Here is a 21,227-nt window from a genome sequence, read left to right on the forward strand (position 1 = left end):
AGAACAGCTCCTAACCAAAAACTATTTCACAAAAACAAGCACGAGAAGAAAAGGTCATGAGGGTCCCAACCAACTGGCGCCTAGAACTCAAACAGTGGGCTGATTATAGTTTCTGTCACCTACAAGGAGAACAGCCAACCTAGAGATATCTATCTTATGTTTCTTACAGAGCTGACGGCATACATTGTCTTTAGGGCTTGAGGCATGACACACCATGGGGCCCCTGATCTTTTGATTTGTTTCCAAGTACTTTCATTGAAATTTCCATTGTTTAAATTGTCCTGCACAGTCATCATGATAGCCCCTATTATTTCCCCAGATTAGGAATCATCCTGTACAATTTTCAAGAAGCCAATGTAGCCCAATCCAATTATAAGCACTATAAACAACAGAAGGAAATGTCGGTATTTTCCAGAGTGAGACTGCTTTGCAATCTGCACAGCCGTTTTGCCCTGACTTTGTCAAGGGGCATCGACATCGGTGGAATGGCTCCCAGCAAGGTTTCATCAGAGTGGAATCGTACAGGAGAAATCACTTCGGCAAAGGGAGTGTTACGGAAAAGACAGTCCAGCCAAGAAACAAGCACCACTCGGAGGGTTGGAGTACTCAGATGTATTATGCCGGCGGGCTCAGAGGGGCTTCTGCTCCGAAGCTCTGAGCACCTCCAAGACGTGCGCATGAGGTTTTATAGGGTTAAGTACAAGCTTGGGGTATTCGGCCAATAGGCATGGAACAGCTTTAGCAGCATCATTATCACAAAAGAGGAGGCAGGGAGGCAGCAAACCAACATTCCAAAGCCAGATATATATCTTTGAAAATCCAGCTGGCTAGCAAAAAAACATGAACAGCAAATCAACACTAATTAACTCAGATTTACAAGTTAGTCCAGCAGAACTCAGATCAGTATTCCGATACTTAGATTTGTGAGTTATCTTGTTAGCCCAGCCCAGCCTCTCCTTCACATTCCTAGACTTGTGAGTTATCTTGTTAGACCAGCCTGGCTTTTCCTTCACAGGAGGGAGGTGTGCGTTCTAAACAGAGGGAGGAATATTTGCTGATGGAGAATTGCTGGCAACTCTAGTGTTGAGAGGGGCCATCCAATCTTTTAGGGACTTAGAGTCTGCATTTTCCTGAGGGGAAGGGAAAGTCTCTGGCAGGATTTGAAGCAGAGAAGAAAACTTGGTCTGTTTTAGGATTATCGGCAAGGATGCAGAGGGATTGCTGAAGGAAGAAAAGATGACCAGAGACAGGAAGCCAAGCTTGCTACACGGATAGGAAAGGAGAGGGGAGGCCAGCGACAGAGTTAGAGGCTGAAAGAGCGAAGCACAGCGGGGTGGGAGGGGGTGCCTGCACCCTTAGCAGGTTACAACAGAAACTATCTGCACTTTGCTTTGAATGCCACCCTTGGAGGCAAGTTCCTGTTTCTAATCCCACTCGTTAAATAACTTGCTCATATATGCCTAGTGAAAAGCCATCCATGCGAAAATGCAGTTAAGTTCATGAATTCATTTAGCATGCAAGATCAAATGAAGAGTTGTCTATGAGCCTCTCCTACCTGGTGTGGGGACCCGGGCCTTGGCTTCTCCACCAAGCCAAGCCAGCCCAAAGCTTCCTCCTCCCTGGCCTCCAGCCCCATCCTGAGAGACCGTACTTTTATCCCAGGACAGAAGGAAAGGCAGCAGACAAGCAATCACATTGCAGTTTGTGGTCTGAAGGTAGTAGATGCATTTCTCTCTCTTCACCTTTCCACCAGCCGCCTTCAGTTTTAAAGGACAGTGTCTCAGTTGAGATAAGTAATAATACCGAAGGACTTCATCTATTCGGAAGACTCCGGCCCCTTCTATTGCTCCTGGATTTTAGTCATATCGTCTTTCTGTCTCCTGCACAGGCTTGTGGATCAACAGGTCCTCCCCACCAGAAATGATCTTTCTTCAGTAAAATGCTGTGCATCCTTTAAGACTCAACTTTCACAGATTCCCCTTTCCTTGGGCGCCACAAACCAGTGGACTCATTCTTCAGAAACAGCCAGTTAGCTCTCTTGCATTATTCTCAGTGTTGTGCACGCTTTGTCAGCATGTATCGGCACCCATTACTCTCAGGTTTGTACCCAGGCCTCCCTGCCCGCCTCAGCCTCACATCTCTGCCAAACCTCGCCCTGCACAGATGCTCCTTGTTTGCCACCTGGCCACCCTCAGTGGCTTTTCTCCTAACAGCTCACACCTGCAGACTTGATCGAGGCCCAAATCTCCACTGTGATATGGATTTCCTCAAACATTAGAAAACAACAGTTGGTTTCCCTTAAAGTTAACACAAGCATAATCTTGCTAAAAATTGGAGGCAAAAAAAAAAAATTCCAAAGCCAAGAAAACTATATTAAGATGTATGTTTATTGCCCATAGGATAGTAATTTGTGTCTGCTGCATAAATGTCAGAAATCAACGGCCTCTGTCAGGCAATGCTAAGCCCTAGCTCATCCTCTACAAAGTCACTAGTCCTTCCTACCTAACTCTCCATCACTTGTCAACCGATCACATTAAAGAAAACTACCCAACTTTTCTCAGAAGTTCAAGTCTTTCGTTAGTGGCATTTGGGACAGACTTGGACAAAGCGAATCAGCTTCTGAAGAGGTTCAGACATCCTCCCAATGCCCTCTCCAGGCTATTTTTAGCTCCTTTCTGCATGTACATATCTGACAAAATTCCTTGGGGGACTGGTTCTGTCCTTAAAAATAAACTACTTACCAAATTCTCCATCACTGGCAGAAAACGAGCTCCTTGTTAGATGTGCTGCTGCCAAAACACTCATTAAGGTTCCTGGTGCTTCGCGCCGCCACTGTTTCCTATTTTCTGGAACGCCTTCAATCACGATCACCTGGCCATCTGAAGAGGAGACTGGATTATCGAAAGTAAAAATGCTAAAAATTGTGCTCTACACTGGAATTTGACACAACATTGTAAAATGATTATAAATCAATAAAAAATGTTAAAAAAAAAAGTAAAAATGCTTCTTCATCTGAGTTTTTATAAAATCACAGGATGTGAGAATCCTGGAGGTCACCTAACCCCAGCTCTCATTTTGTTAGTAAGGAAACTGAGATATACAAAAGCTCATTGTATACGTGACTTATTGTCACATAGCTAACGAGTTAGCTTTGTAAACTGGCTATTTGGCTGTGTTGAATTTCTATTGCTTATTTTGAATTAGGTTTCCCTTCATTGTCTCATCGGTTTAGGACGGATTAAATTGTGTTACATTTGCAAGCCCTTCTCATACGTTTGATGACATATTTTGCAACAGTGTAAGTCCATTCACACACTTTTATTTATTAATTTCAGTGATATACTTATATATTTCAACTTGTAAGATGAGTATAAATTTCAGCTCTTCCCCAGCCCCATGTCATTAAGCAGAACACGGTAAATAAGCAATAGAAATCTCCGCCGCCTGTAAGGTAACACCCAGATGATGCTGGGACTCTTTTCTAAGGAAAGACTAGGCCAGCAGCTCAAATGTAAACGAATTCAGGTTGGAAATACCATCATATTCTAAACACACCTAACACTGAAATAGCACACTGGCTTACAAAACAATTTTATATGTATCTTGGCATGGTTAACTCTCTAAGTCTCGTGCTAATATTTCAATTTTGATTTTACCAATGAAAAAATGACCCTCCAAAAAAATGCAAGGGAGTTATTAGACTGATAGGGGAGGGCCAACGAAGCCAACTGCTCCTTCTTGGGAAGAAGGTGGGATCCTGGACCTTTCCTCCTTCACATTCTCGTAGCTACAGTGGGCAATCGTCTAGAATAATCAGTAGCTGAGTCTCTGCAGAGGTAGGGGAGAACCCAAAAGAGTATCTTTGAAAGGGATTTGATACAAATCCACAGGGACTGTACTGAAAAGGGAGAGCTATTACATCAGAGTGAGCACTAGCATTTGGGGTGAACATAGCAACATTGGGAGCCTTGCCCTCCTCTGGTTAAGGATTTTTTTTTTAATTTACTTTTATTGTATTACTTGTTTTTTTTATTTTGGCAGGGTTGGGGAGGTAATTAGGTTTGTTTATTTTTAGAGGTACTGGGGAGCGAACCCAGGACCTCGTGCACGCTAAGCATGCACTCTACCACTTGAGTTGTACCCTCCCTCTTTGCTGACGATTTATGCCACGGATGACAGCTTCACCCTCAGGCACGGTGGAGCGGGAGGTGACATCGGCCTCCGCCATCATTTGTAGCAGAGTCTGAGGAGCGCCAGTGTCCCATTGCCTCCTGTTCTCTGCAGCTGCAGCGTCCTGAATGAACAGCTCTGGGTGTAAGAAAAGAACACCTTAATTTAAAAGCAGCCAAAGTGTGACGAATTGCACCAAATAGTTCTTAGGAAACCTGGAGTCTATCGGCTGGTACATTCAAAACAATAATCGCCACCCTCATTCTAATACAGATTGCTACAGACTGAATGTGTACCCCTCAGATTCTTACGCTGAAACCTAACCTAATGCCCAACGTGATGGTATTAGGAGGGGCAACTGTGGGGAGGTGACTAGGCCATGAGGCTGGAGTCTCCTGAATGAGATTAACGCTCTTACAAAACAGACACCAGGGAGCTAAGTGAGAACGCAGCAAAAAGGTGGAATCAGGCCCTCACTAGACACTGAATCTGCCAACACCATGATCTTGGACTTTCTAGCCTCCAGAACTGTGAGAAATAAATGTGTTATTTATAAGACACCCAGTTCACGATATTCTGTTAGAACAGCCTGAACTGACTAAGATACAGGTCATAACTTACAAGACTGAAATTATAAAAACATTTAAAATTGTTTCACTTTTATTAACATGATTGACTAGACAATATATTTAATTCTCAAGAACTATTAATGGCACAAATGAACAATTTCTTGAGGCACTGATGAGAAATTTGGTCAGTGTCCACGGAAATGCAACTGTTCCCCACCTTAACTTTAAAAATGACTTGTGTTATTATTTTCCTTATTGCTATGTTTCATTACAGGAAATTTGGAGATCAGGTAAGTAGAAGAAAACAAAAATTATCCATGATCCCACTGTCCTGGGACTATTAAAATTTCAAATTTTCCTTCTTATAGTTTTTGCTTTGTTTTAAAACATGCTCCTTCATAATTTTCTCAACTAGCTACATCATATCTGGATTATTAAATATCACTTTATACCACCATTTTAAAGCAAACATGGTATTCTGTTTCATGGTAGAATTTAACTAATTCTTTTTTGCTGGACTTTTAGATTGCTAGAGATTTTTTTACTATTATAATACTATAATGAACTCATTTGTAGCTAATCTTTTTTGGACATTTATGATTATTTTCCCTAGATAAACTGTTAAAAGTGACATTCTACAAGCTAGTATTATTTGCTTTACCAAAGCCTTTCATTGTTAAAGTTGAATCTATTACTAATTTATTGTGTGATTTTTTTTCCTATATATTTTGAATAGCTAATTCTTCCCTATCCAAAAAAATACATACGTATATTTTCTTTACTTCATTTTCTAATACATAATTTCATTTTTTACATATAAACACTTTGATTTTATTTTGGGATTTGTTTGTTGTACCATATAGGGTCTGATTTCACTATTTTTTCCAAATTGTTAATTAGCCTTAGAGCATTTATTTGAGTAATTCTTTCCCACTGACATATGATATGCCTTTTAGCATATGCTAAATTATGATACATACTGAAGTTTATTTCTAAACTTCCTCTTTTTTATTTTTTTTATTCTGATGCTAGTATCACACTGTTTTAGTAACTATAATTTGTACAATATAGTTTGATAGTTGGAAGGGTTAGTGCCCCTTCACCACTTTTTTTCTAAATTTGTTCAACTAATTTATTAAACTAAGCACCTAGTATATCAATTTTCACTTTAGTCCTCTCAATAACCCTGAGTGGCAAGTACTATTATCCTCATTCCTAACAGGAAACTGAGATTCAGAGATTTGAAGTAACTTGTGAAAGGCTGCACAGTCAGAAAGTGGCTGCACCAGCTGGGGTTCGACCTCCTGTCTGTCTCCAAAGCCCAAGGGTTGCCTCCCATCCACACGGCTGAGAGATGACAGGGCAGAGGGGATGAAGGAGAAGGAAGCAGACGCAGAGACGTTGCAGGGGAGAAATGACCCTGGGTGTGGCAGCAGGGCAGCCAGCCGGTGAGGACATCCCCCAAGACAAAGCCTGGCCGGGAAGAAAGGGCTCAGAGGTCTCGTCACACATGTGCTGAGTCTGAGATGCTAGTGGGACTGTCCGTGGAGCTTTCCACATCATGAGAGAGATGGATGATGTGGAGCTGCTGGCCGGGGAGGAGTGTAGGCTGAGGCAGTGGGGGAAACTGCCCAAGGAGACAGTGTGGAGCAGAGAGGACACTGAGACTCAGGATGTGACCCCGCAGGAGTGGCCCAGGGAGAGAGGCCGGGTCTCCGCCCAGCTCAGGGAGAGCAGGGACAAGTGACAGTCAAATCGAGGGATGCGAGTGAGGAGAAAATTCAAGAAGAGTTGCCAGTAAAACTGTTCCTTCTCATCTGCAGCTTTCAAGAAACACATACCTGCTTCTGGGCAACAGAGTTTTTCAAATGCTTTGTCTGTATAATCCTCATGCTCCTTTACACGTTTATATTCCTTAAACTTCATGCCGTCCTCAAAGGTCAACGTTTCATTTAGTATATCCATTGCCTAAAGCAATTCCATGGTGTTTCATAAGATACAAGCCATATTTGGGGGGGGGGGGTTAAAATTATTTTGTGTTCCCAGTAATAACATTTACCAAGATATGTGATAAATATTCAATATATGTTTACTGCATAAATCAGTAGGGCTTTAAAACAGGAACTATGTTGGAACAAGATAGAAAGAGGAATGTGTTCATTTCTTCTCCTGGTCAGCATTCACAAGCACTGATCCCATTTGATGCAGACTTTCTGCCTTCAGTCATCACTTCTATGGTTGGTGCCCAGCTATAGAACTCTCAGAGTTAGCTCGCCCACACCCTGCCTGAAGCACACAGTGTGCCCAGTTGGGTCCCTAACACTGCTCCTACTGTTCTACAGTTGATATTAAAGTGATCACTCTGTTTTGAACAGATCAAAGCAGAGAATAACAAGGGATGAACACTCTGGTGGACAGAACTTTTTGGACTCCATTCTTTTATTCTAGTGCCTGACTTCACAGAAGCACTGTGGCCGGACCCGTCCTCAGGTCCCAAACCAGACACAGGTCCCCAGAGCTACTCCCTCTGACACTCACAGCTCTGGGACACATAGAGGCCTAGTGGTTAGATGTGAGCACTAACTATCCCCACTCGACTGAAGTCTTCATGTAGCAGAGTGCTGTGAAAATCTGAACCGTACGTGGAGCACAGAGGGTTCTCAGGGCAGTGAAAATACTGTGTATAATGTTATCATGTTGGCTACCTGTCGTTACACATTTGTCAAAACCCATAGAATGAGTGAGCCCTAGTGTAAACTATGGACTTGGGGTGATTATGATGTGTCTGTGTAGGTTCATCATTGTAACAAATGTTCCATTCGGGGGGGATGTGGATGGTAGAGGGGGCTGTGGGTGCAGCGGCAGGAGCTATATGGGAAATCTCTGTACCTGTTGCTCAGTTTGTCATGAACCTAAAACTGTTCTAAAACATTTGTTTACAAAATTGATCCTTCACCCCCCACCCACACACACACACACACACACACATCTGAAAGAAATGGTAACATAAAAAAGTGTTAAGCCAATAAAAAATATGAAAGAAAGAAATTGGGCACATAATTAATATCATATCATATAAATATATAGATCTACACATATTCATACTTAACTTTTAAATTTAAAAGGGAAATTCAGAGATGGTGAAATGGAAACACAAATCAGTTACTTTTGATATTTGTTAGTAGAACTGGATATTTGTTAAGTAAAAAATGCGATTAAAAAGCTGTTGAAATCAAGTAACAAAATGAGGTTTGAGTTTCCTGTGTTCCTGCATTTATTGCTGTTTCAGTGAGAGCCCAAGTGCACAACTGAAATTTACCCAAAGACCGGTGCAAAGTTGTCAGGAGCCAGTCGAGATCTAAAGTAAATGCACATGGGTTCAGGGTACCTGCTCATTTATTTTAGGTGAGTGTATTAGTTGTCGACTGTGTATTATGTCTTCTATTTTAATCCGGCTGTAATGAAAAGTTACTATTATGAGGAAAATGGCTCCCTTATAATAGATAAATAAATTACAATGGAATAATTCATCTATGGCAATAATCTCGATTTTAAAAAGAATGGGAGGATAAAAAATATTTTGGAAGACTCATTTGAACACTTGAGAGCCTTCTAGGAAGATTTTAGAAAATTCTGCCTACCCTCCATGGGAAAATTCCACGAAACACGGTATTAAGGTACCCTTTTTCTCATCCCTACTAATGAAAGTATATACTTAATGGCATACCTCTTCCTTTTGGAGGGTGTTTTCATCAGAAATACATTTGTCTAAATTAATTTCAAACTTTACCCCTCTCTAGAAGAAAGAAAAAAATATTAGTTTAGCAATCCAATAAAAACCTTAAAATTACAACTCTCAATTTGACATTACAAATAGGTAAAACCATTAATCTAACATTACAAAATAAGGCAATTCCATAAAATAGTAGGGGGTTAAATCCTATAGGCAACCCAGATTGCAAGGTTCAGACCCCCAGCCAGTTTTTTAATATGAAACTTTAAAATAAAATGTTTATTACCTTAGCTTTATATTTTTGTTCTGGAATTTTACCTTCCTTTATGCTCTCAAGTCTAATTTGTTTCAAGTCTCTTTCAATATCCTGAAAATTTAGAGGCAAATTAAAATCTAGCATTTAATACTGATCAAACAATTATATTTTCACAACCCCTGAATTCACAGCAGGGTCTGTTTACATTATTTGATTTCTCAATTGAATCAGATGATTGATTTGAGAATAAAATCACATCTTTGTAAAGGAAAGCTAACAATAGTCCACTAAAAATTAAGGCACAGTGTCCCTTAACTTGAAGTATTAATACAATTAACACTGGCATTGCAATGGGCAAAACTCTATAATGTGACAGTGCCTACCACTCCAGTCCAGTACAACCTCATCTAATTCAAGAACATAATTTTGATTATAAGATCCCTCCCTTAAGAGGCTGATGATTGTAATCAGAAAAACAAAAAAGTGCAGAGCTCATGATAGTATAAAGCAAGGAGAGGGCTCTAAAAATTGATGGGCAACATCAAGGAGGACGAGAAGAAGATTGTAAAAGTAACGACAAGAATTTCAAAGGAATGATTGAGAGGTGAACTTTAAATGCTGGGCTTTCTCAGGGTTCAGTCCTAGGCCCTCTGGCCTTCTCTTCCTCAGTACACGGAGAGCTCAGTAATTCCCATGGATTTAAATGCCATCTTTATGCAGTGACTCTTAAACGCATCCGTTCGGGTTTGATCCTTCCTCCCCTCTGAGCTTCAGACTCACATTTTCAGGTGCCTGTTTGGTACCATCTTCACTTTAACACTCATTATACAAATTCATACTGAGCGCCCACTATGGGCCAGACACTGTCCTACACAGTGGGTCAGTGCAGCACGTGACCACAAGGTCCCTGCTGACACAGAACTGACCTTTTCCTGGAGTAAGATAAGTAAATGAGCTAGCAAACTAATGACATCATTTCAGAGGGTGTTAAGTGATGTAAAGAAAATAAAATAGGGTAAAAGCATAGGAAATGAGTAGGGGACAAAAAAAAGCGAAAATAGCCCATATGGCATTTGATTCAAGCCCTGGAATGATACTGGACCTCGGCACATGAAAGTCTGGGCAAAGCGTGTTCCAGGCAGAGTGAGCAGCAGGGCACAGGCCTCGGAGCTGGTATGCCACCTCTCATACCTTCCTGACTCCACACATCCAAAGTGGACCCTAGAGTGCCCCCACCACTGGCTTGCTCCCCACCCTTCCCCATCTCGGTAAATGGTGCTACTCCTTTCGAGCCAGAAACTTATGAGTCTCCTTGGGGGTATATGTGTGTGTATTTCTTAATGCTTTTTCCTCTCCATCATTTTACCTCCCCTTAGAATTAATTACCGTCTCATCTGTGTACCACACTCTTTGTGTGGACTTCACGTACCACATCTGTCAGTTTGAATCATTACCGATTGTTTGCCCTGCAACCCTGGGAAGGGTGTTTTCCTGCCTTGCAATATTGTGCACTCTGAAGGCAGGACTATGACTTCTGTATCTTATTTATACTTGTGAGGTAGGTTGTCCGATTTGACTGTGTGGCCTGGTTATCTCAACTGCATGAGAAGTGTCATATTGCTTTATTTCCCTCAAAATACAACTCTTAGACCCTTAAGCCCCATTCACCCCACTGGGTGGAAAATTCGACTTCAGTCCACTCTAGAGCTCTCGACACCTGTAAAGGTCCCTGAGTCTTTCACAAAGCAGAATACTCAGGGAGGCCGGTTAGCCTTCACTCAACAGGGGTTCCTCTCACCTGCCCTCAGTCAAGCCCTCAGGGCACCTTGACCGTGAAGGGGAAAGACCTCCCAGAAGGAAAAGAAACGTCTCTTGCCATGCAGCTCTGCCCAGTTCCCTACTCCTGCCAAAAGAGGAAGTTTGAAACAGAGAAGAAATTAACCTTCAGGTGCTCTGACCAATGTGTCTGAGGCTCTGTTTCAACCACCACCAGAAAACGGAACTTTCATAGCTCATAGGAACAGTTCTCAAACTTGGCTGCGCACTCACTCACCCAGCCAGCTCCTGAAAACAGGGTGCCTGGGTTCCACCACTGGGGGGGGGGGGGTCAGAGCCTAGGTGTTTGAGATTTTTGAAACTTTCGCACATGGTTCTACTACTCCGGGAGGGGTAGGAACCACCAGGATGGAGCAAACTCCTTGGGAACCCAGCACCATCTAACAATAGCCATCACCTGCACGGGGGCTTCTTCCTCGGGGGCCTCCTGGTGGACGGGCAGGTCGCTCTTCTTCACCAAATAGGTTTTAGGATTTATTTTTGAGTCCTCCTTCAAAATAAATTATACACAGTCAGCAAGATTGGCTCTGAAGGCCCCTTTCTGAACCTAGGCTACTAGATTTGAACCGGATCTGGTGAGGACACACTGGCCAGGGGATGGGCAGGGAGAGTGGCTGGAGGGGGCCCTCTCCGTGCTGCTTTTCCCTGTGGCTGATACTGGTACCACGTGCTTCTCTCCTGCTCTCTCTAGAAAAGTCTGCTACCCATCGCTCCTGGATGTAGGCTTCCCATAGCAGACCTGCCTTTAAAATAGGGCTGGTGATGGCACGAGGCTCCCCACCATCAACCAAGCCTCTGCTCTGGAGAGAAGCACCTCCAATCTGCCCCTCTCACCGGGCATCCAGGCCTGAAGCTTTGCGTGGTTCTTTCCCGCACCCTCCGCCTCAGCTCTGCCTCTCCAAGTTCTACTCTCCCTCTCAGAGCCAGTTGGGCCCCACCTCTTTTCTATCATAAAAACCCTCCACCTGCTCATCCTGCCCATCACTCCCGTGAACTCATAGGGTTTAACTAGATTCAGCCTTATTCCATCATTGCTTCATCCATGTGTGTCTCATCTTTCCAACTGTTTATGAGTAGAAGGGTCTCTGCCAGGAAGAGCAGAGGTCTTAGAATCAGACGCTTACTTAGTCTGCCTTTGTAATATCTAATATCTGCCTTTGGATGAGGCATTCAGCTTCTGTTATGGGAAGTAAGGGAGACAGTGTATGTGAAAGCTCTAGTTCAGAGCCCAGTACGCACAGCTGAAGTGTAAACTGTCCCTCATGCTCATTTCACCTGTATTAGTTCATCCACTGCACTCAGGCGTGGGGGGGAGGGAAAGGTTAATTTCAGCAGTCAACAAGTGTGTAGTTCAAGGGCGTGTGAGACCGGAGGCCAGCTGTGTCCTCGGCGGTGCTCGGTGCCCAGAGGCCCTCATAGGAGGAGCATCCCAGGGCGCTGAGGGTATTTCTAGTGTTTAAATGTGCATGTGTTTTTCGTGAAATGTGGTCTCCAAATACAGGCCAGCTACCTCACCTGGAGCTCTGCTGAAAAGGCGATGATCTGAGAGATGGAAGAATGAGTGTCCAACGTGGTGCCTTTAAGGAACTGCTCTCAAACGTTGCCTGATGCGGACTTTCGAACCTTACTCCTGCATATGACTGTGCCAATATAGCTGAATTCAATAGATGCTTGTCTCTTCCTACCTTGCAGGCATGAACTTACCTCCTGCATCTAATCCAGTTCTGGGGTAAAGGAGCTGCTCAGTCAATACCTACTGACTGCTTCGTGGGGAAGACAGTCATCCAGTACTTTTAATAACAGCCACTCAACTGAGAATCACAGACAGCCCCATCCCCCTGTGTAACCGCGAGTAAACCATAATAAAGCGAGGCTTCCATTAAATCTGACAGCTTTCCTATTTAAAGAAAAAGTTTACAAGATAAAGTTTATCTTTTCTATAAGAAGATCATGACTTTTAACACCTGCTCAATTTATTTAGCGCTAAATCAACAGAGCAAACCTTTCCTTTAGGAGAGTAAGTTGACTTACCTCCAGTTCACATCCCAACTTCTTTCTAATTTCCTTCATGTCACTGTGGTACTGTTGGCGTATTTCTTCTAACTGCTTCCAATATTCCTAGAAAGTAATCCCAATCCCCAAATTTTAAATGTCTGTGAACAACTTGACAGGATAATCTCTATACATCCTACGATTTTAGAAATGTGTGATTTATCCTAAGAGGAAGGCTGTTACTCCTGAAAATGGCAACCTGCCTTACGCTTTGGCTGTGGTACTTCACCCCCAGTGAGGATAAGGTCTCTTGGGACGATCTCACTTTGATATACAACCCCAAATGTGTTAATGACAGACAATTACTTTATACATCCCACTTCCACATATAATTGCGGGTTGAATCTGTCCACCCCCCATACCAAGAAAGATACGTTGGAGTCCTAACCGCCCGTATCTCAGAATGTGATCTTATTTGGAGATGGGGTCGCTGCAGATGTGATCAGCTGACCTAAGATGTGGTCACACTGGAGTAGAGCAGGTCCCTAAAGCAGTATGACTGGTGTCCTGTTAAGAAGACAGCCAGGTGAAGATAGACACGCTGGGAGGATGCCATGTCCAAGGGCAGAGACTGGAGTCATGGAGCTGCAGGCCAGAGCATCCAAAGATTGCCAACCAACCACCAGAAGCTAGCAAGAGGCAAAGAAGGATTCCCCGCCAGGTTCCAGAGGGAGCATGGCCCTGCTGACACCTTGACTTTGGACTTTAAGCTTCCAGAACCCTGAGAAAATAAATCTCTGTTATTTTAAACCACCCAATTTGTTGTACTTTATTAAGACAGCCATAGGAAGCCAACAGAAATTTCAAAAATGTTAAGGATGGACAGTTTATTAATCCAAGGGAAAAGACTTATGAATGCAGCCACACTGCATTCTCTGAGAAGGTGAAATGCAGATCTCCGTCTCCCCTAAACCCTCAGGATGGTGCTTCTCACCAGCATGTCCAACAAGTACTTGGCTAACGCGCCTTCTCGGGCAACACCTCATTACAGCACAAAAGACAACGAGACAAATACAATGGTAGCCCTGGAAGAGGACTGTTTCTAACCTGTTCCTTCATTTCGTTTCTCCTGAACTGCAGTCCCTGGAATCCAGGCTCTTCTCCGTTACTTCTTAGCTTTTGTCTCTGATTGTGACTTGGCTCAGCAGAAGACGGACGAAGACCCTATCATTTGAATGAAATAATTTACAAAGCGTTCTTGCATTCTGGAAACATCTTACGATTTGACCTTGTCCTTATTCTTTAAATAATAATAATATCATCAATCCCAGCATTTGGGAGATATTTTTTATAGTGAGCCATAGAATTTTCTTAGTTTAAATGTAAAATATTTTAAAAGTAAAGAAAATGAATACAACCATTTGTGTTGTTTATCCTAAGCAGTCGATATTTTATGCTACCATGTGAGATGCCTGGATTCCTTTCCTGAACTGGTAAACTACAATTGTGAAATCAAAGTTCTGTAAAAGTTTAACAACTCCTGGAGCAGGGGATTAAATAGGGAAGATAACTAGAGCTGTTGAGCAGCTCAAAATAAGAGCAGTAGAAATAAGATGCATATCCAGTCTCCCTCAGCCTCAGAATTTTGACACTATCCTTAAGAATAAAGGTTAACTTTCATTTCCAATAAAATACAATAGTCATTTTCTAAAAAACATGTAGAATTCTAATAAAACAGAATGAAGAATTGCAGCACTGAAGGGGACCGTGAAGCCCATCTACAGCTTTTATAGAAAAGGAAATAGAGGCTCAGAGAGGTGGTATGTCCTGCATAAGGTCACACAGCAAGCGGTGGAGCCAGGGAAGGAACTAGGCTTCTCAGCCCCTAATTGAAGCCTATTCCCCTTTAGCTTTAAAAACTGGGGAAGCTGAAGGGTAGTCTTAATCTATGTGGAATGAACTTTGACTTCAGGATCCATGAATATTTGTGAACAAAGAAACTAGCAGAAAATTCCTGATGGCCTCTTCAATTTGGCAGTTTACTTACCAACTGTTTTTCCACTTTCAGCTTATATTGTTGAGCTTCAAATTTCCTCTGAAGGTATTCAGCAGGCCTTAGGAAACAAAAACATTCAACTTGAGTGGAAATTTTAACTAGTCTTAGGCACCGATTTGACAAGTGAGTTTTCAGCTTTGTAACAGGATTCACAATTCACCAGTGGCTTGAAATTCCGAGTTCAAGAAGTAGTTCAAAGTCACAGAATGTGTACATTGGAAAAGAAGATCTTTGGAATCAAGAAGAAAGAGAGGTAGAAAGAACAGTGACAACTGGGGATACAGGAGAGGATAAAAACAGAAAAATATTGATCCAGTGATTTTTCTTCAGGGCAGGAGTCAGTCCACCCATAGTCTATAATATGTTGGAGGGAAAAAGGAAAAGCCCATAGCAGGATCTTCTCATGCTGCGTGCAGATGTCTCATCTACAGCCTTGTCACGCCGATTTGACTAACAGTTGCTTGGCTATTTCCCGCAGGACACTCTGAGCTCCTTTTGAGCAGGATGGGGGCCCCTCCCTTCACCTCTGCTCCTCTCGTGGGCACACAAATGCTTAATGAATACAGAGACAGGCTTTAGCCATCTCTCACAATATTAAGTATTTTTCCAGCACAGTTCTAGTCAATTCTGGTCAAACTATTTTCAGGTTTACACCTATGTTCTAGATACCTATCTTTCTGCAGAATTTCCTGCGAAGAATTTCTGTCATTACTGATTATTGCTACATAAAACCCACCACATTTCAGATCACAGTACATTTTATGTGAGAGTGTAGGAGATAAAATCATATGTAATCAAAATAATTGATAGTTTGACAGCTCCCATATCTAGACAAAGAGTGGAAGACACGTTTTCCCAGGGGCGGAGAAAAGGGAAAGGGAGTTTGGTGGCTGCACCTAGTTCACATGTAAAATATATGTCACTCATTACTTGAGTCCTGTATGAATCCTGTAATTTGAACTAGTGTAATACATAATGCTGGTGATCATGGTGATCATTAAAAATGTGTTATGAAGATGGATAAAACCATAACAGCACCCGTAGCTTTAAAAATAAAACATCTACTAAAATTAATTAATTAATTAATTAATTAAGAAACAAAATAAAACATAACATCTACTTTTCCCATCATGCATTTCTGGAGAAATCCTTATTTTATTGTTCTGACTTATCTGATTTTCATTAGCTATCTGGTGAGATCACCAATCACATAGTCTTTCGTATTTTTTATTATTCATCCAAAATTTCAACAATAAATAACCATAGACCCCAAAAGTTAGCAAATTCCCAAACCTGAAAAAAAAAATGTGAGGGCAAAAACATTATTAAAAAGTGACTCTCAGACTTAGGTCTTCAGAGCTGTGGATGGGGGTCAAATATTCTGAATACAAGATCCCTGACATCAGTGTGAATGAAACACTAAAAAATACCGTGGATCTGCAGAAACTTGTTATGGAATAAACTTTTTAAAAGGCCACCATAAGAGCAGTGTAATTATATTAGTTTCTTTCTAATACATCCAAACTCCCAAGAATATAAATGCTGAATGAATATGTTCACTTTTCAATATGTCTCAAATTATCATTTGACAACAATTCAATTATTATTGATTAATATTAAAAACCTCTTTGGAAAATGATACATATACAAATATTTTCATCACTCCTGGATAGTGGAATTTGCTAGAAAACAGAAAAAAACATAAAAAATTCCAGAGTATGAATCCATGCCCACAGTTAAATGTCTACATGAGTAAGAACAGCTACATCAGACCTGAGATAAAAAAGGGTCAAGGGAACTGTGAGTTAAGTATTTTAAATGAAGAGTCTGTAAGCTCTTCCCAGATGTTTTAGGAGAATTTGGAAAGATTTCAGAATAAATGTTAATCTGTCAAGATGTTTTCAGAGGACCAAAGTTTAAGTCAGACTACGACATTACCATTGACCTGGAGGCGGACTGTGGCGTTCTTCCTGATTATAATTCTCCTCAACTCTGGTATCGTTTTGAGGAACATAGTGGTAATTTGGTCCGTGGGCTCTCTTCCTCAACAAATCAAGTTGGGCATAATAATAATCATAATGTCCACACACAGCAAGTTTGGTCCTTTCTGCCATTTTTATCTGAGGGATTAAAAAGAAGAGAGACTTTTAAAAACACATGATTAAAATCTCACTGCTAAGATTAGCTGAGATGACCATAGCTAAGGCAGGGCATTGAAGAAGGTATATTGTTGTTTTTGCCCTGGACTTGTTTTCAGAGTAAAGTAGTTTTAGAATCCCCAAACCCTGAACTGAAAAATATTTTAAAAAGTCTAAGTACTGCAGCATAGAAGTTTATAATTTTGCCAAGGCATGACTATGGATCATGTATAAAAATACTTAGTGAGTATCTATCCAACCCAAGATCTGAAACTAAACTCAGCATTATTATTTGCTATCTTTTGTAAACTTACTTATACTTTTCCAAACTTTATGGGAGAACACTGTACTTTACTGTGGGCCTCGCAAATTTGGAGATTTGCAACACGTTCTGATAAACTGGCTAAATACAAAATGGCAACATGACTCGAAGGAAAGAAGATGCCGAATCACTCAGAGTCACTCCTCCCGCGTAAACACAGGAAAGTCCTGTAGCAGCTCCGGACAGGCATGTTACCATCCCAAGCTCCATCTCTCCACCCTCCCAACCAGAACAGGAAAAGAGGAGGAGAACCAGAAACAAATGTTTATCTTAGACTTCATAGAGGCCACTGAGCTGGAAGACTAGAATTAGACCAAATTAACATATGAAAACCAGTCAAGACCCTGTTGCTAAACAGCAAAGTAGGGTCTATTTAACACTGTGACAATGCTGCCTGCTTAGCGGTGGCTAACAAAAGAGAAAAAATATATATCAAACCGTTGGAAAGGCCTGGAACTGGTAGCTGGAAATATGAATAACCAAACAAAAAGTTAAAACTGAAATTTCCTCACTGTAAAGAAGTAACACACTATACTCTGTGCTCCTGTCAGTGCTGTGTGGTTCATTTATATAAAGACAAGATTGAACCATATGGAATGGCAGATATTTGACCATCCTTAACTTAAAAAATGGCGCATTCCTAGAGTTCTATTCAAAAATTAAAGTAAATGTATAAACTTTGGCTTCTTAGCCTAAACATGTCACATATTTATTTTAAAAATCTTTTAAAGTGTGAAGTAGTTTTCTTAGTTTTACAATTTTTATCTATGTACAGCCCCAAAGAAAGTACTACTAATTACTTGACAAATGGCTAGAAATGGAGAAAAGTGTTAGACGGAAAAGAAAAGCTACTTTAGGATTTTCTCTAAAATCTCAAATGGTAATGAGAACACCAGAGGTGGTTCCTGTAGAGACCCATTCGTTTCAGTGCATTAGCAGATTTCAAAGGATTAAAAAAATGTCAATATGTTCTCCTAACTTAATCCATCCTTGAGTCTTTTAGATTTTTTTTTTTTTGTCTCCTACAGGTTTGCTATAGAGTATTCTAAATCACAACATACTCTCAAAATTCTTTAATAAAATTAAATCACATTTTATCAAATAAGAGGAATAATTTAACTAATAGTTTCAAAAACCTATCTACACACCCACACATGTTCTAAAATGTCTACATAGCAAGTAAAAACTTAGAAAATATACTTCCAAATGTTCCTCTAAATATACTATGAGTCTCCTTTAAAAATAGAATTCTTTAATTAAAATACAGTAGCCATTTCCGTGTACCAGAAACATTTCACTAGCATGACCTAAAAGATTCAACACTGCTGAAGTGGATTCAAATAACTGGCATAAAGAAACTCTGGGGGAAGTAAAACAATGACTACGTAATAAAAAATTTTCAATTATATATACACATCAGAGTTAAAATTATAAAATACATAATGTTTTCTGCTGCTGTGCAGAACCTTATTTATTCAAAGAAATTAAAAGTCTTTGAATTATAAAAAGAAAACTGAAACTGATGTGTAGAATACTTAAGAAAATACAGCATTGTTAAAAAATACATAAAAGCTAGAAGTTGCCCCATGAAGTGCCACTTTAATGCTCATTAAAGAATTTTATTACAAGCACAAAACTAGTGAACCCCCAAGTAATGACCTTGTACCTCATGAACACGTACAAGTAGTTCTGTAGAACATACCATCTACTAAAAACCCAGAGGAAGGGTTCAACATGACTTACAGATACTGGCTTCAGGGCTCCAGCTGGTGGTCTCCATTCATTTCTATATAATACGTCCTTCCTTTTAGTTGGCACTGATATCTTTGATCTTGGTAGGCACTTTCCCTGGAATCTCACTTTCTGTATTTTAGAATCTTATTTAACCAAAATAAAACAATTTCAATTTTTAAAAATTTCCACGTCTTTAATATTACACTTGTGAGAGCATATGCATCAGAGGCAATGCATAACACAGTAAGTTCACCTTAGCCACGGAGAGAAGTGCTGATGGAAAATTACTACGCATTTTCTTTGAATGGAGGAAACCATTTTTCTCCAGGGTTCCTTTATGTATTTCTAGTAAAACGTAATGGTACTTTTTAAAAAATTTAGAAATTAATATTAACATTGACAGAAACAATGTATGTAAGATAATGGCACAAGTAATTAAACGTAGTCATCAGAGCTTGGGTCATCAGGCCACATGGTTATGTCGCCTTGTTGTTGGAAAAGGATGAGTGGGTCTTCTGATAAGTTTGTGTCTGTCACCTCCAAAATTCGTTCTTGTTTTCCTGTCTGTCCCATATTAGAAATGCAGACAATGTGCTTTCTCTCGTCCTCTACTTACCTACTTTCTAAACATTCTCGGTCTAGGCCAATATGTCAAACCAAATTAAACATGGAGGAATCAATCATTCACCACCCCTTTATAAGTTTCCTCAATTTTAGTGGGAATATTTCCTTATCACTGATTTCTTGGAGAGATTTTCTACTCCTCATCCTTGAAGTTCAGACATTTGGTTACGGCTAATCCTAAGGCTCTTATTTCACAGTATCAGTTGAATTAGTAATTTTTCTATTCTTGAATGTCTGCCTGTCTGTCTGTTTGTCTCTCTCTCTCTCACACACACACACACACTTCATCAGCTGATTCTCGAAACCACTACTAGAATTGCTTGTCTATTTATCATTGCCATAAAGTATCGCCTGCTTTCTTTGGGGATCACATAGTAACTGTTCTCCCACTGTTACTGATTAGGTCCAAGATCCTATCTTCAGCTCCAATGGGTCTCTGCAAGAAAACTCTTAATTGCCAGTCCATCCTCTCTATTTCAAAAAAATAAGCTTCCTCCCATGATTCTGTGTCTGTCTGTGGATCTTCTCTTACGCTCTATCCCTTCCCTACACAAAAGTTAGGTTTGGATTCTAGCTCTTCAAATATCTCTTTATCAGCAAATCCACTGCTTCATCAGATTTTCCTGACCGATGAGAAGAGAGAAGGTGAATCCTCCAGGCCAGGCATGAGCTAGACACACGGTCACACCCACTGGTCACCACTCGACAAGATGACTTTTCTCCTGCCTATACTGTTCATATCTTTTAAAAGTTCACATTCAATATGTTTGGAGGAATTTCCCTCCTAATGTTGTCAATCATATATTATAAGTCACTGTGTTGAGACACATAACACATGGTTTTCTGACTGCATGGTTAAATCATTCTTACCTTGGACCACCTTTCCAGCAGGTTGAGAAGCAGACGCTCTTGCTTTATGTATGAGGCTGTGAGTGAATTCTTCCTGAATGACCTGAAACCAAACATCTGTGTCAGGGCCTGCTAGCCTAAATCTCTGCCAAAATCCAGAGTTGCCTCAAAACTCACCTCAGGAGTCAAGTATTTGCCAATTAATTTCTCTAAAAATGGCCTTTTCAAGATGGAATTAATGGAGGGTCGATCTGGAGGAGATACTTCAAAGAGCTGGGATATCAAGGACTGTAGGTCCCGGGAAAACCTTGGAGATATTGGGGCAACATGTGCTTGACAAATTTTCAGAACCAGCTGGTGTAAGTTGTTACCCTCAAACTGAAAGGACAAGGAATGATGATACTAAATCAGAGAAAAGTTCAATACTAGTATTTAACGTCAAGAAACAAAGCCATGTTTTAAAGCTTTAGTTAGCAGTGCTACAGTCCGCCCTGAATTTTCATCAACAAATCTTTCACGAGTAGATATTGTAAGCAGTTATTCAATGAGATGTCATGTTATTTAAAACAAGGTTTCTTTACCTTTAATTTTTCTTATCAAAATATTTACTCATTATAGAAAACTGGAAGGTATAGGAAATTATAAGTAGTAATTATAAATAGTCAGGGAAATGTAAAATTGTACCACTCAGAAGTACATTTCCTTCTAGATTGTTTAAAAACAATGTTTATTTTACAGAGTACAGATCATAATGACCAGTCACCAATAAGAACCCAGGGCACTGGGTCTCTAATGAACTTCTCTGCTAAATAATATTTCACACGTATTGTCACAACTTATTGCTAGAGAATCAGTGCATCCGATGTGACTCTTCTGGCAGAGGTTCCTGGGAGCTTGTGCCTGGATTTCCCATGCATCCTTTCCCTTTGCTGATTCTATATATTCACA

At 40.7% G+C, this 21,227-nt stretch overlaps 1 protein-coding gene across 3 annotated transcripts in view; it reads right to left on the reverse strand.

Annotated features, from left to right (window-relative positions):
* The window catches only part of NEK5 (NIMA related kinase 5), a 46,319-nt gene that overhangs the window by 6,999 nt on the left and 18,093 nt on the right, over positions 1-21,227 (reverse strand). For 2 of the 3 annotated variants that reach the window (XM_032496224.1, XM_032496223.1), the window contains 13 exons: positions 20,457-20,657; positions 20,301-20,382; positions 18,816-18,949; positions 16,551-16,732; positions 14,604-14,670; positions 13,664-13,780; positions 12,596-12,682; positions 10,962-11,054; positions 8,759-8,839; positions 8,467-8,535; positions 6,581-6,707; positions 4,186-4,308; positions 2,742-2,891 (listed from right to left, as the gene is read on the reverse strand). In XM_032496224.1, coding sequence (XP_032352115.1) covers positions 2,742-2,891; positions 4,186-4,308; positions 6,581-6,707; positions 8,467-8,535; positions 8,759-8,839; positions 10,962-11,054; positions 12,596-12,682; positions 13,664-13,780; positions 14,604-14,670; positions 16,551-16,732; positions 18,816-18,949; positions 20,301-20,382; positions 20,457-20,657 — 1,513 coding nt within the window. The remainder of the gene's footprint in view (positions 1-2,741; positions 2,892-4,185; positions 4,309-6,580; positions 6,708-8,466; positions 8,536-8,758; positions 8,840-10,961; positions 11,055-12,595; positions 12,683-13,663; positions 13,781-14,603; positions 14,671-16,550; positions 16,733-18,815; positions 18,950-20,300; positions 20,383-20,456; positions 20,658-21,227) is intronic. The other variant, XM_032496225.1, reaches the window with a different exon arrangement.

Source organism: Camelus ferus, chromosome 14 (assembly GCF_009834535.1).
Source record: "Camelus ferus isolate YT-003-E chromosome 14, BCGSAC_Cfer_1.0, whole genome shotgun sequence".
In the NCBI taxonomy this organism is placed as follows: Eukaryota; Metazoa; Chordata; class Mammalia; order Artiodactyla; family Camelidae; genus Camelus; species Camelus ferus.